Source organism: Dipteris shenzhenensis, chromosome 31, assembly GCF_047967505.1.
Source record: "Dipteris shenzhenensis isolate YYH24624 ecotype China chromosome 31, Dip_SZ_1.0, whole genome shotgun sequence".
In the NCBI taxonomy this organism is placed as follows: domain Eukaryota; kingdom Viridiplantae; phylum Streptophyta; class Polypodiopsida; order Gleicheniales; family Dipteridaceae; genus Dipteris; species Dipteris shenzhenensis.
In genome coordinates, this window is record NC_141626.1 from 16,401,069 (window position 1) to 16,415,277 (window position 14,209).

At 49.7% G+C, this 14,209-nt stretch overlaps 1 protein-coding gene across 1 annotated transcript in view; it reads right to left on the minus strand.

Annotated features, from left to right (window-relative positions):
* Positions 1–13,255, minus strand: part of LOC147881106 (putative beta-1,4-xylosyltransferase IRX14H) — a 47,807-nt gene extending 34,552 nt beyond the window's left edge. The window contains exons 1-2 of the mRNA XM_087369973.1: positions 12,188–13,255; positions 11,503–12,063 (exon numbers count right to left, since the gene is read on the minus strand). Of these exons, the coding sequence (XP_087226099.1) occupies positions 11,503–12,063; positions 12,188–12,936 (1,310 nt within the window). The 5' untranslated portion in view covers positions 12,937–13,255. The remainder of the gene's footprint in view (positions 1–11,502; positions 12,064–12,187) is intronic.
* Positions 13,256–14,209: the final 954 nt, after the last annotated feature.

The following is a 14,209-nucleotide window of genomic DNA, read 5'->3' on the forward strand; positions in this document are numbered from 1 at the left end:
AAGACTAGAATAAGTCCAAGCATACCTTTTATTAGCCTAAGATGCGTGCATTTATTGAAAACTATGTGGTAGGTTGCCGAGTTTGTCAGGTTACTAAGGCAACGCCTTAGAAGCGCAGGTTTATTACAGCCATTGCAAATCCCGAGTAATAAATGGGAAAGTATTTCCATGGATTTTATTACCAGACTGCCTAGAACGCGCAAGGGTCATGACTCCATTTGGGTCATAGTGGACCGTCTGAAAAAAATGGCTAGATTCCTACTAGAACAACCATCTCAGCTGTTCAGCTGACTTACGAGTTTGTGGACCACTTGTTTAAGCTGTATGGTTTGCGTCTAACATAGTTAGCGACAGGGACTCGAAGTTTACAAGTAACTTCTGGACACTTGTTTTTGAGAAGTTGGAAACTACTTGAAATATGAGTTCCTCAGATCATGCACACTCTGATGGCAGTACAGAGAAGGTCAACCAATTGGTTGAAGATATGCTTCGGGCATATGTTTCTAAGAGATAGTCTTCATGGGAAGATTATCTAACTATGATAGAATTTGCTTATAACAATGCCAAGCATTCCAATACTAGTTACAGTCCTTTTGCTTATGTACGGGTTTTCAAGATTATTAAAAGAATTAGACCAGTTGCATATAAACTAGAATTGCCTCCTGATGTTAAAGTACATCCAGTAGTTCATGTCAGTAGACTGAAAGAGTTAATGGGTGCGGATGACTCCTCAAGAAATAATAGAAGTTACAGATTTGACTTTTATTCCACACGAGCCTGAGAGTATTCTTGAATTTCGTGAAAGACAGATTCGTAATAGAGCTATCACAAAATACAAGATCAAGTGGAAGGATCGTGTTGAGGAGGATGCAACATGGGAGACATTACAAAACCTCCAAAGGACATTCTCGGGTTTTTTAGCGAACTCAGGATTGAGTTCTTAGAGGAGGGGCAGTATGTCATGTGCACGGATTGGTATCTGACATGCACTGGGTACACAAGACTAGCTCAGGTAGCCTGGGGAGGCTTAGCGCTAGGCAAGCTTGATTCTCGGGTTGAGTGGCAAGGGTACGAACTAGTTAGAGGTCTTCGCTATTTTTGGCACTTGGGGCTCGAGTCTATATAAGGGGCCCAGAGGTTCAGTTCTCAAGGAGCCAATGGGAGCAAGTCTCGTTCCCAGGTGCTAGGTCTGATCCTAGATTGAGTGGCAGACGCGCGCCTGCATCATAGCGTAGCCCAAGGCCCAACAACAAATCCCAGCTTCACAGCGCCACTTGGTGGTATGGGACACCAGGGTGGTTAGGATCTGGTTGGGAGTTCGGCCAGTAGCTCAGCTCGTGGCTAGGAGGGGACATCTCCTGATTCGGGATCGTATCCCATAGATGTCATGGTTGGGTGGTGAGCAACCTGCTCAGTTTCCTCACGTTTGGTGTGAGCTTATTGATATGTTCCCTCATAGAAGATGACTTAGGAGGATCTAATATCTGCCTCTGAACCTCGAGGGAGACCCTTTTCATTGGATAGTCCGGTTATAGAGGGGACCCAAATGTTCCCAGATACTCTTTGATGCTGTCATGTGCTTTACATGGTTAGTGACCTGAGGAGTACAGTTCAAGAAAATGAACAATCGGACCCAAACATTGACACGGTCCCAGATCTGGGCTAGATTCACGGTCGTCTGCTGTTCCCGAATGCCCAAACTTTCATCAAGGGGATCTGGCCTTGTGACACCTACCAAGATGAAGTCTGCCAAGTCATAAGACTGCAATACTGGCTCCATCATAACACGCCACACACCATAATTATTCCCGTCCAATTGTCGGTCAACAGGGAACGTGGGCAAAACAAGAATCTTCACTCTTGCAGAGAAGCCATGGGATAGAAATGAGAGAGACGGAGAAGATGGGGAAGGGGGATGGAGGAAGAGCAATGAAGGAAGAACAAAGGAAGGAGGGAGAGAAGGCTGAAGAGGTCTAGGGAAAAAAAATGCTTCCTTCAACCTCCGAGCAACCAGCCTTTACACAAACTACCCCTTCAATCTGAAAACACCCTTCAAAATAGCTATCCTTCTTTGTATATCAATAGCAGCCCGTACCTTCTCTATTTCCACTATGAATAGCTTCCCAAGCTTGCTGAATCTCCTTTCCACAGGTCTTTTAACCAGCCTTAGACTCTGATACCATGTGAGAAGTACAGTGGTGCGGAGCAACAACGGAGAGAAAACAGCAACTACTCACAAGAGAAAACCAGAGAACAAGAGAGATTGGCACAGGATCTCAGGAAAAACCTCCTCAACGGCTGGAGAAAAACGCTCCACTGGTGACTGCCCAACTGTGCACTGAGATGATGACATTGGGGGGGGGGGGGGGGGGGGGCCTGCCCTGAACTGGCTGACCAGATAGGCCGACCCATGGAGGACCAGGCCGACTGGCTGGTCGGTGGCAATGTAGGGGGTTGGAGACCCAACTGGCCCCCTAACTGAGGCACCACCTAGGCACCATGTAGGCAGCCTGGTGGCAGCCCTAATGGGGGCCATAACAGGGCCCGGGGGTGGGCAGAAAAAGCCCATACCCCCCATGACAGGCTAGTGCAAAAACGAACCAGAAACCGGCCCAAGGGAGGGTGCACGACATGACAGCACCTCTCCGGACCTCCCCCTCCATCAGGACAGCACGCACGGGACTCCCTCAATGTCTCCTGGGCGGGCAGACCCACAACAATGGCCCTGGCACTCCCTCACATGGGTGGGCAGACCCACAACCAAGGCCCTCACTCAGGGAGACAGGAGATGAAATCTAACAATCCCCACTAACGTCATCATCACCCAACAGTGGGTGTAGACCATAGTATAAAAATATATTCTCACACATACAAATCCACACACCCACACATACTTGTGCATCCATTTATACAAAGAGTTTGACAAGTTTGAGTGGCTGATCAGTGAAGGTGATTCTCTAGGCAACAGTGGACATGATATCTGAAGGACCGTGGAGAAATGATCGTGGCTATGGAAGTTCGATGGATGGTGGGATTGGGTTGTACGTCAGGTTGAAACAGACCCAGGATCTTTGGGACCTTGCAGGGTGTGGTCAGTCCCTATCTTCTGAGGGACAACTGGATGGTTCTGTTGGTGCTTTGGGATACTGAAGACACCGCTTGTGACTTCGACCAGAAATTGTACCAGTGTGGAGGAGAATCCTTGACTTGTTCCTGAGAGCTTCTGCAAAGGAACTGATGGAACAGTTCATCAACAAAGTTGGTGTCAGGCCACAGTGTCATCGAGAGTGAGTATTGGAGGTATAGGGTCAATGCCCCACCTGTGAGCCCCCAAATGAGGAGAGCTCAGGGACACCCACATAGCATTGTGGGTAAGGAGCAGAAGGGGATGGGCTGAAGCTGCAATGTGGGCAGCAAGATGGCTGCCACATGGACAGCAGACAGAGATACTGTTTAGGGTTGATTTGGGGAAGCCTGAAGGGCCACCAAAGTCTACCTTCATGGGCTGGCTGTGGGGCTGGAAAGAGCCCAGACATGAGCCCAAGCAGAGGGGACAAAACTACTACAGTGTGCAGCAAGCAGCAGGTGCAGATCTAGAGCAGCAAGTCTGTACATCAGGTAAGGCGGGCTGAACAAGAGGTACAGCAGCAGGTACAGACAAGACAGCAGGTGGTTGGAGGAGGGTCCATGAAGCAGACTGGTCGGCCGTTTGCTGGGCCCTATACAGGCTACGGATCCAGAGCAGCAGGTTGGCTGACCTGGTTGCCTCCAGACTGGTCGGTAAACCAGCCGACCAGTCGGCTGATCCAGGGGGCTGAATGCCCTATAAAAGGAGCCCCTTGTGGGGGTTCCATTCATTCTCCTAGTGTTCAGCCTGCATAGCACTGTGCAGCAGAGAAGAGCAGTGGGAGCTCCCTAGAGATCATCATCCAGAGAGTACCTTGCAGGAGCACAAGTCCCTGACACTTGCAGAAACCTAGGTGCAGGACTACACTGTAGGAGATCACAAGGGATGCAGCAAAGGGAGTTTTGTCTGTAGCACACATTGAAGCATATCTTTGCAAGAATGCTCAGCCTTGAGCAGCTACTGAAGCCTACACAGAGGCATGCAACAGAAGAAGGGTTACCTACAGAGGGTGCAGCAAACAGGGCTTATTTTGGTAATTTACCTCGTGGATTGTTTCTAGAGATGTTAGTACATGTGTTGGCAAGTCTTTGTACTTGATATTTACCTATATATTGTTGAGATTGACATCTCCAGGCCTCCACAGGGTGCGCTCCTGCACCACACCAGCTTCCACGCAACAGGGCCGAAGCAGGGGGACAGAGGGGGTAGACCAGGCCGACCAACCCTGGCCGACCAGCCCCTGGCCGACCAGCTGGTCGGCCCAGTTGGCTGACCGACCAGCTGGTCGGTCTAGGCCAACTAGACTGACCCTCTACCCTGGCCTTCCCTATATAAGGGCCCTCCCCCTCCTCATTTCACTCACCCACTCCAGCAGCTCCTCAGGGCTTCAGTTATTGCCTGCTCCTGGCCGTCCCTACCTGAGCCCCTTAGCTGCTCTGTTGGCTGCCCACGCTCCCTCTGCAGATCCCTCATTCTTTCCCAGGCTCCTGCCTCCTCGCTCCAGGCTCCTCCAGCCTCCTTGTTCCCAGGCTCCTGCCTCCTCGCTCCAGGCTCCTCCAGCCTCCTCGTTCCCAGGCTCCTGCCTCCTCGCTCCAGGCTCCTCCAGCCTCCGTGCTCTCAGGCTCCAGCCTCTTTGTGCCCCTATCCTCTGCTCCAGTTCAGCCCCTTCTGCAGCTCCTGTTTCTCATCCTGTTCAGGACTCCTTGTATTACAGTTGCTGCCCTGGTTTATGGGCTGAGTTACAGCAGATCTGTTTGTGGCACATCTTGTTGTCTCTAGTGTTCTCTGTGTGATTCTGTAGCTTCAGTTTGCTTACATCTTCCGCTGCCACTCTTGACATGGTATCAGAGCACCAGAATACTCTCTGATCTTGGAGCTCTTGTATTGATGAAGTAGAAGGAGCTTGTCCTCGTCGGCAACTCTCTTTCCCGCTGACTACAGAGCTCTCTTCTTCCCCTTTTTTTTTTTTTTTGCTGCCTTCCTCTTGTCGGCAGCCCCGTTCTAGATTTTGATCTGCTCACCAGCACCTATTCTCCTGGTCGGCTGTTCTCTTCAGCCCCTGGTTGCTGTCCACTCCCTGGTTTCAGTCATGGCTGCTGAAACAAAGGATTCTGCTCCGGATCTTCGCGTTCCCCCTATGTCCAGCTTCTTTCAAGAGTCTAACAAGCCTGTACGCATCCCCACTCTTCCTACATTTCCAGATGCTCGGCAGTTAGATGGTACCAACTATTCCCTTTGGAAAATTCAGATGGCATCTGTATTGGAATCTTTTGATCTTGCCGAGTTTGTTGATCCCGGGATCCCTCGTCCGTCTCCTGAGGAGGATCCACATGCTTCTCTTATCTGGGACAAATTGAATGCTCGTGTGCGCTCGTTCATATTTCTCAATTGTCAACCAGGGGTTCTCAATCATATCAAGCACCTTACTTCTGCACGTGCTATTTGGGAATTCCTTGATGGCATGTACCTTCGCGTCACTCCAATGAAACGTATCTCCTTGGAAGTTCAGCTTCGTCGCCTCGATCCGGCTACTTCCTCTTCCATACGGGACCACATCAATAAAATGCAGAGCATGCATCAGGACATCCTCCATGCAGGCAAGGCTATCTCCTCCGAAGATATGGCTATTACTCTCTTATCTCATGTTATTGCTGACAGTCGATACGCCGCATTCTATTCTTCTCTTATTACCTCTGGCCGCCTCAGCACCATCACTTGGGAGGAACTTGTCCCCATGATGATGGATCAGGAGGAACAGTTCATTAAATCCTCTGATGGCCCTTCTGAGGCTCTTGTGGCCCACCGTCCTAAACCTCGATCCAAGAATGCTCCGTCCTCTGCCACTAGCCCATCTTCTTCAGATCCCTCCAGTGACCGTCCTGCTCCCAAAGATAATTGCAATCACTGTGGCACTCCTGGCCATTATTGGCGCAATTGTCCCTACCGCAAACACAAACGAGCTGACGCACCCATGGCCGCTGCGGCTGATGCTTCCCTTACCCCCACCCCTGCATTTGTACCTTGAGCTCTTGAATCCGGTACCCCTTCCTACAGTAGAGTCATTAGCTCTCCATAGTTCCGATGCTCGTGAATGGATCGTTGATAGTGGGGCCTCTCGGCATATGACCCCCTCCTCCTCGCTGCTCCAGGATCTCACTCCTTATCCTGGTCGTGTCTGCATCGGCGACAAGCACTCTATTCCTGTTCATTCAGAGGACTCTCTTGATATTATTCCTGATGGCAAAGGGGGTAAACACTCCTCTCGTGTTCTTTATGTTCCGTCTCTCGGCTTTCATCTCCTTTCGGTTCATCAGATTTGTCAAAACAATATGAAGGTCGAGTTTGAAGCGGCTTCTGTTACCATCCACGATCGTGCTACCGGACAGCCGGTTTGGACTGGCCATTCTACCAATGGTATCTACAAGCTTGTCGCCCTTCCCTCCCTTACAGGCACCTCCCTTGGCGACCTTTGGCACTATCGGTTTGGTCATCTACACATTGATGCTCTCCATCGTGCATTCCGTGACCAGCTTGTCCTCGGCCTCCCTAACGTCGGCACTCGCCAAGGTCTCTGTCCCTCTTGTATATTGGGCAAACAACATCGCGAGCCGTTCGCCCGTCATGCCTCTCGCCGTGCCACCGTTCCGCTTGGTCTTGTTCACCTCGACCTATGTGGCCCTATGCAGGTTATGTCACTGGGGGGAGCCTCGTACTACATGCTCCTTGTTGATGACTTCAGTCGCTATTCTTGGATCTATTTTCTTTCCCACAAGGATCTGGCTTTCAGTCGTTTCCAGACCTGGCTGGCCCTGGTCGAGAAAGAATCCAACCACTCGCTCAAAATTCTTCGTGCTGATAAGGGTGGTGAGTTCACCTCTCTCAAGTTTAATCGGTTCTTGAGTAGTCATGGTGTCAAACGGGAATTTGCCAACACAGGTACCCCTTCTGATAATGGCGTGGTTGAACGTAAACATCGTACCGGCGTTGAAATGGCTCGGACAATGCTGACTCACAGTCAGCTCCCTCAGTCCCTCTGGGCTGAGGCCATGATGACAGCGATCCATACTCTTAACCGCTCTCCGACATCAGCCGTTCCAGGCATGACCCCTTATCAGGCTTACTATGGTTCTAAGCCCGATGTTTCCCATTTTCGAGTATTTGGCTGTGATGCTTATGTTCATATTCCTAAATCTGATCGTGGAAAGCTTGATCCTAAGTCCCACAAGCTCTTGTTCGTGGGCTACAACTCCGTCTCCACTGGATATCGCCTAGATGATCCTCGCCGCCGCATTATCTCCATGAGCAGGGATGTCCTTTTCGACGAGCAGGTCCTTCCGCCATCCTCCGACTCTCCTCCTGTTCTTGGAGATCCGTCCGATGCCCCGAAGCCCTCTATCCCTCCACCTGCCTCGTCCCCCATTACATCTCCTTCTATTCTCTTCCCTCCGTCTCCTTCTCCGGCTCCACCCTCGTCTGCTCCTCCCTTGGAACCCCGCTCGGTACGTGTTCTGCGATGGCTCATTGATACTCTCCGCTCCTCCGGTCTTGAGGATCCCTACTCCGAACCACACCCTAATGATGGGCCTCGTCGCTCTCATCGCCACCCCCCACCGTCCTCTTCTGATCCCCTCCATGTCAATTACGCCCTTATGTCTCGCATCCTCGCCACTCGCGAGCCAACTACCGTTCCTCAGGCTCTGGCCCAGCCTCATTGGAAATAGGCTATGGAAGCGGAAATTCATGCTCTTCTTCGGAACCATATCTGGGACCTTGTTCCTCGTCCCTCTCACCGTTCCGTAATCGGTGTCCGGTGGATATTCAAAACAAAGTACGCCTCTGATGGTTCTATCGACAAGTATAAAGCTCGGCTGGTAGCTAAAGGCTATGCTCAATGACCCGGCATCGACTATGGGGAGACCTTTGCACCTACCGCCCGGATGAGCACCATCCGAACGATCCTTGCTCTTGCGGCCCACCATCAGTGGCCCATTTTTCAAATGGACGTCACATCTGCGTTTTTGAATGGCGATCTTCAAGAAGAGGTATATGTGGATCAGCCACCCGGCTTCATTGATTCTCGTTCTCCTTCCATGGTCTGTCGCCTTCGCGAGGCCCTCTACAGTCTCAAGCAAGCTCCTAGGGCCTCGAATCAGCGTATTGATACCTTCTTCTGCCGCCAAGGGCTTCATCGCTCTCTGGCTGATCCCAATCTTTATCTCTTTCATGAAGGACAGCTTCATACCTTCATCATTCTTTATGTGGATGATCTGATTCTTACTGGGAGTCATACCAATCATATCCTTGCCATTAAAGTTGCTCTTCAAACTGAATTTGAGATGACGGATATGGGCTGCCTCCATTTTTTCTTGGGTCTCGAGATTTGGCAGACCAAGAGGGGGTATTTTGTCTCTCAGCAGCACTATGTTCACGAGCTCCTCGAAACTTTCCACATGGCTGACTATCGGCCCATCACTTCTCCCATGGATCCCAACTCTAAACTCTCTGCTTCTGGGTCCACTGCTTATCCTGATGCCTCCCTCTACCGCCAGCTTGTTGGTTCTCTTATCTGGCTACTTAACACTCGACTGGATCTCGGCTTCTCTGTCGGCACCCTCAGTACCTTTATGCAAACCCCTTCGCTTTCTCATTGGCAGGCTGCTCGACGTCTCCTCCGCTATCTTCAGGGGACCTCTACTTTCGGGCTCCTATATACTGCCGGTGGCTCCTCTCCTTCCCCGCTCACTCTCCGAGGTTGGAGTGACTCTGATTGGGCTGGCGACCCCGATTCTCACCGCTCTACCACGGGCTATGTTTTCTCCTTTGGTTCTGCGGCTATCTCCTAGTCCAGTAAACGACAACCCACGGTCGCCCTATCCTCCACCGAGGCTGAGTATCGTGCTATGTGTGCCACCTGTGAGGCTGTGTGGCTTCGGCGCCTTCTTCTCGATTGTGGTTTTCAGCAACACGCTCCTACCACACTTTTTTGTGACAATCAAAGCTGTATCGCCCTTGCTCGCAATCCGGTTTTCCATGCTCAGACAAAACACATCGAAATTCAGTACCACTACACTCGGGAGAAGGTTCTTGACGGTACCATTTTGCTCCTCTTCAGCACCACTACCGACAACGTCGCCGACATTTTCACCAAACCTATTTCCTCTCCCCTTCTCCAGCGTCATGCCAGCTCTCTGGGTCTTGTGCCACACCCTGGAGCTGAGAGGGGGTGTTGAGATTGACATCTCCAGGCCTCCACAGGGCGCGCTCCTACACCACACCAGCTCCCACGTGACAGGGCCGAAGCAAGGGGACAGAGGGGGTAGACCAGGCCGACCAACCCTGGCCGACCAGCTAGTCGGCCCAGTTGGCTGACCGACCAGCTGGTCGGTCTAGGCCAACTAGACCGACCCTCTACCCTGGCCTTCCCTATATAAGGGCCCTCCCCCTCCTCATTTCACTCACCCACTCCAGCAGCTCCTCAGGGCTTCAGTTATTGCCTGCTCCCGGCCGTCCCTACCTGAGCCCCTTAGCTGCTCTGTTGGCTGCCCACGCTCCCTCTGCAGATCCCTCATTCTTTCCCAGGCTCCTGCCTCCTCGCTCCAGGCTCCTCCAGCCTCCTTGTTCCCAGGCTCCTGCCTCCTCGCTCCAGGCTCCTCCAGCCTCCTCGTTCCCAAGGTCCTGCCTCCTCGCTCCAGGCTCCTCCAGCCTCCGTGCTCTCAGGCTCCAGCCTCCTTGTGCCCCTATCCTCTACTCCAGTTCAGCCCCTTCTGCAGCTCCTGTTTCTCATCCTGTTCAGGACTCCTTGTATTACAGTTGCTGCCCTGGTTTATGGGCTGAGTTACAGCAGATCTGTTTGTGGCACATCTTGTTGTCTCTAGTGTTCTCTGTGTGATTCTGTAGCTTCAGTTTGCTTACATCTTCCACTGCCACTCTTGACATATATCTATACAGTCTTGGCTGTAGGGGTAAATTTCCCACTGCGTAGAGTGTTGGCCTTAAGCAAACCTCTCTCTACTTTTCTATCAATGAATACTGGATATCTAGCTTGTCAAACTAAAACTAATTCTTACTTTCAGCCCAAAAAACCCTGGAATGCAGTACCCAACTCCACAGCTCTGTTGTTGGAATTCTATTGGCTTTTCCTCCAAGGTAATTATTTCAAAAAGCTTACAACAACAGGTTTTCCCAAGCAGGTCAGACTAGTCCTGACAAGCTTATGGAAATTGACGCACTTTGAACGCGGATTGCTATCAAATAGATTCGTTTCTTTTATACAGCTCCTTCAAGTAACCTGTTTACGCTTCGTTAAACCTTTTGTTGTCTCAACATAATTCCACTTTGAAGATCTGCCACTAGCTTCCCTCTGTTTAGTAGTACATGGCACAGCAAGGTAAGTCAATGCATCAAATGGCATCTGCTCTACTTGTTAATTTGTTGCTTTCCCCAGCCCTTAGCTGCTGTTTATAGCATTATTTGAACCACAACACTCCTGAAAACTTGTGCTTATTATCCCAAGTCCCTACATTTGAGAAGTACTCAACTTAAGGAAATGTAAACTATAATCCTCAAACTACGCGAACATGAAGTGCCAACATAGAAATGCCCGATTCCCGTGGTAGTAGAAATTATTCTGCAGCCAGAGAACCGGACTTTACTTTGACTCAAATGAAAGGAGTACCAGGATACAACTCAAAGATGCAAAAACAGATGTTTTCATGAGCCACAATAACCTTCTCGTACAATTGCCCAGCTGAGCAATTCCACATACCTGATGAGGCTAACAAGATGCACATGCAACAATTCAGCCCACACACTACACTATGTATCATTTCTACAGTATTTTCTCTTGCCGGTTGGCATTCCAAGTTTTTCACCAAGACCCAATCATGGACAAATGTCAACATTTAGAAACATTAGGATACTCTAGCACGCTGCTGCACACGTTTCTAATCATGAATTGTTTGATCGCCCTCTTCTATGTTAAATTATAGGCTATTTATTTCTTCAGGCCCTTGACATTGGAAGCCTCCAATTGAGATTCATACTGATTTGCAGCAGGTATCATCTTGTAGAGGTGAAGTGCAAGACAGATGAGAGAGCAGAATTGTAAGGAGATGGCTTCTTGCCTCCCCAAAGTATTGAGTAATAAGCACTCAAATTTCCACAGTCCTGATCAACCCTGGTGGCATTCAAACTAAAGTAGAAACATAAATTCACAGGAAAGTCGACATTCTGATAATAGGTAGTGTCACCTCAGTTGCATCAACACTGATATGACTTGTGAAACATACTGACAGCTCACTGGCAAACTTTAACGCTTTCAACAGGCAAGTCAAATTTTAAATGGCTGCTGAAATCAGGAAGAAAGTACCACTGACCTAGAAGGGAATTTGCTGTCAGCACGAGCCTCTACACGAAGCCACCACACCAACACATCCCGCCCACAGTTCGCTAGAGGCTCTAAAAGTGAGACATTCTTCAAAAAATCAAGGGGAGTTTGGATGAAGGTTTCACTATCTCCGGACAATTCACTCCAACTCTTCATCCCTGTAGGCTTCTCATTCTCTTCCCAAAGCAATCTGGCATTTAGGGCAAACCCAGCCCACTCTAAGCTCCCGGTTAATGTCAAATCCTGGCTGCCAGATCCATTTTCATATTTTTTAAGAGCATACCAGCCAATTATGTGCCCATTTGAATTACAAGCTGGGCCCTGCAGTGGAAGTGATGGGATAGGCACTTTGTTCTCCATTGCACCAGCAAAATGTCCATCACGCGTAATCCCAGAATCGTCTCCCTGCAAACCAGAGTGAAATAGAACACCGACTGAGAAGGCTCCTATCCATTTGACCTTCTGAACCTCGTCAAAGAAATCCACGTTGTATGTATTGCTATCATCAGCAAATACTACGAGTCCATCAAGCCGCTGCTCCCTTATGAATCTACAGATCATAAATCCAGGAGAGAGAACCCGTTAGGGTAATAACAAGTATCCGACTCCAGTCTGAGCTCAACTTCTTGACTGCAGGAAACTTGAAGGAAGATCAAGTGAGGAAGCCCCATTACCTCAAGCCTTCAATCCGCATACGTGCTTCATGTCGTCGACGCTTCTCCCAAACTGCGGGCATAGCTTCTTGAAAACCCAGGTGGTAAAAAAAAATCTGCGAGTCTGAAAGCAATGTGGCAGTCTCGTTGGATGCACCACCAGCTTCAACGACAATCCAAATCAAAGGGCGGGGAACGATTCTGAGAGTGTGAATCAAGCACGTTAAGTGCACCGCTTGAAAGGTGCGCACATAGGTTGGAGTGATGACAAGAAGTCGCCTCCTTTCTTTCAAACGGTAACTACGCCTTTGCTCGTGTTGTACAAGATCCATCAGTTGATGCGCAATGATAGTCTGTACAGGATCCGGATGAGGCCAAGGCCTGACCAATATTTCATGCCTTCCAACATGAACTCTGCGACTTTTTACTGATGGAGCGAGCGGTTTCCCTGCCTGCGGCCGTGTTAAACCTCGTCCAGCTTCCTTCACGTAAGGAAATTTCAAAGCTACTTCACTTCCTTCACCTAAACTTCCGCCACCGTAGAACTTTGTGATGCTTCTTGACAGCAACGTCCTTTCGGGGGGATTGAATGACACAACGACCAGAAGAGCCTCTCTTGAGAGACGAAAGCCAAGGATGAGCGCGGCAACGCACAGGAATCCATGCAAGACCAGTCGAAACAGGCTGCTGGGAGATCTGAGCAGGCCGTCCAGAGTACATTCGGGACCATTACCTTGACGGCCACTGCGACTCTTGGTGAGCTTCGTCATTTTCTCCGTCGCCCCTGCCACTTAAAGAACTTCCATCCAGGAACTTGTCTGTGCAGAATCGAGTCCAGCATGTCTTTTGGACGCAGCGTTACCCACATTCCATCTAAATCGCTGCCAGCAACGTCGTCGTGAGGAGGAAATCGATCGGAAAAATGAGCTCGAAGAAATCAAGCAATGGATGATGAAATGCGCACGAAGAAATCAGCAACGGATGATGAAATGTGCTCGAAGAAAGCAGCTATGGAGGATGAAAGGGAGAAAGAGGTCAAAGAAGGGCACACAGGGCAGAGATGAAATTTGGTAGCCTAGAGAAGACAACCTCGAGTACTTTACTTTCAACAGATTTTTTGTAAGTTACCTTGTTTTAAGCACTACACCTCACCTCCCCTTTGATGGGGTCTCGAAAGGACTCTCGCATTTCACCAACCAGGCTCAGGTGGTGGTGGTCTGGAGAAACTATGGGCCACTCTGTGTGTGTGTGTTTTTTTTGGTAGAGTATGCTGATGTAGGTGCAAGTGCCTCAATAGTTGGTTAAGGCTGGTTGAGACCTATAGGTGTCGCCCAATTCACCTCTTGGTAACCCTCTTCTGCCTCGAAAGGGTTACCACAAAGAATGGCATGTAACCAGCCAGGGTCTGAAGAAACTCATGGGCCATTGCGTGCGCACGTGTGTGTGTGTCGGTAGTTTATGGTGAATGCTGAATGCGGGATATCAATGGTTGAGGCTGGGTCAAACCTACAAGGCCCAATTCATCACCTCTTGGCAACCCTATTCTACCTAGAAAGGGTTACCACATTGACGTTCGCCACCACGGTCCACACAAAGAATGGTTGGGAGAGTTGCAAATGCTCGAGGTGGTTGTATGAGAAAGCACGGGAGCTGCTTTGATTGGACCTACACAAAGCATCTAAGGGGTGGATGAGGGGCGCTAGGCCGGCAGCAAACTCCCCAATGTGGATGTCCATGTAGGATGTTGCTAAACGTGTTGCCATCAGACGGTGTGAATGGCAATTTCTAACTGTTCATGCTTGATTGGCCCTTGTGACGTTTTATGCATGTCCGCCTCTTCATCTGAACTCGGCCTAAGTGTTGAGATGCAAGTCATGCTTAGCTATCCTTCAATTCCCTTGCCTACCTGTTTCATGGTGTGGACCCATTAGCTATCCAACGCAAGTACATAGTTGACTACCCCATGCAAACAAGTACTCATTACTAGGCATTGAAGTATTTATGTATGGTGTAGGATACCTTGCTAAAGTGACACATCAAATG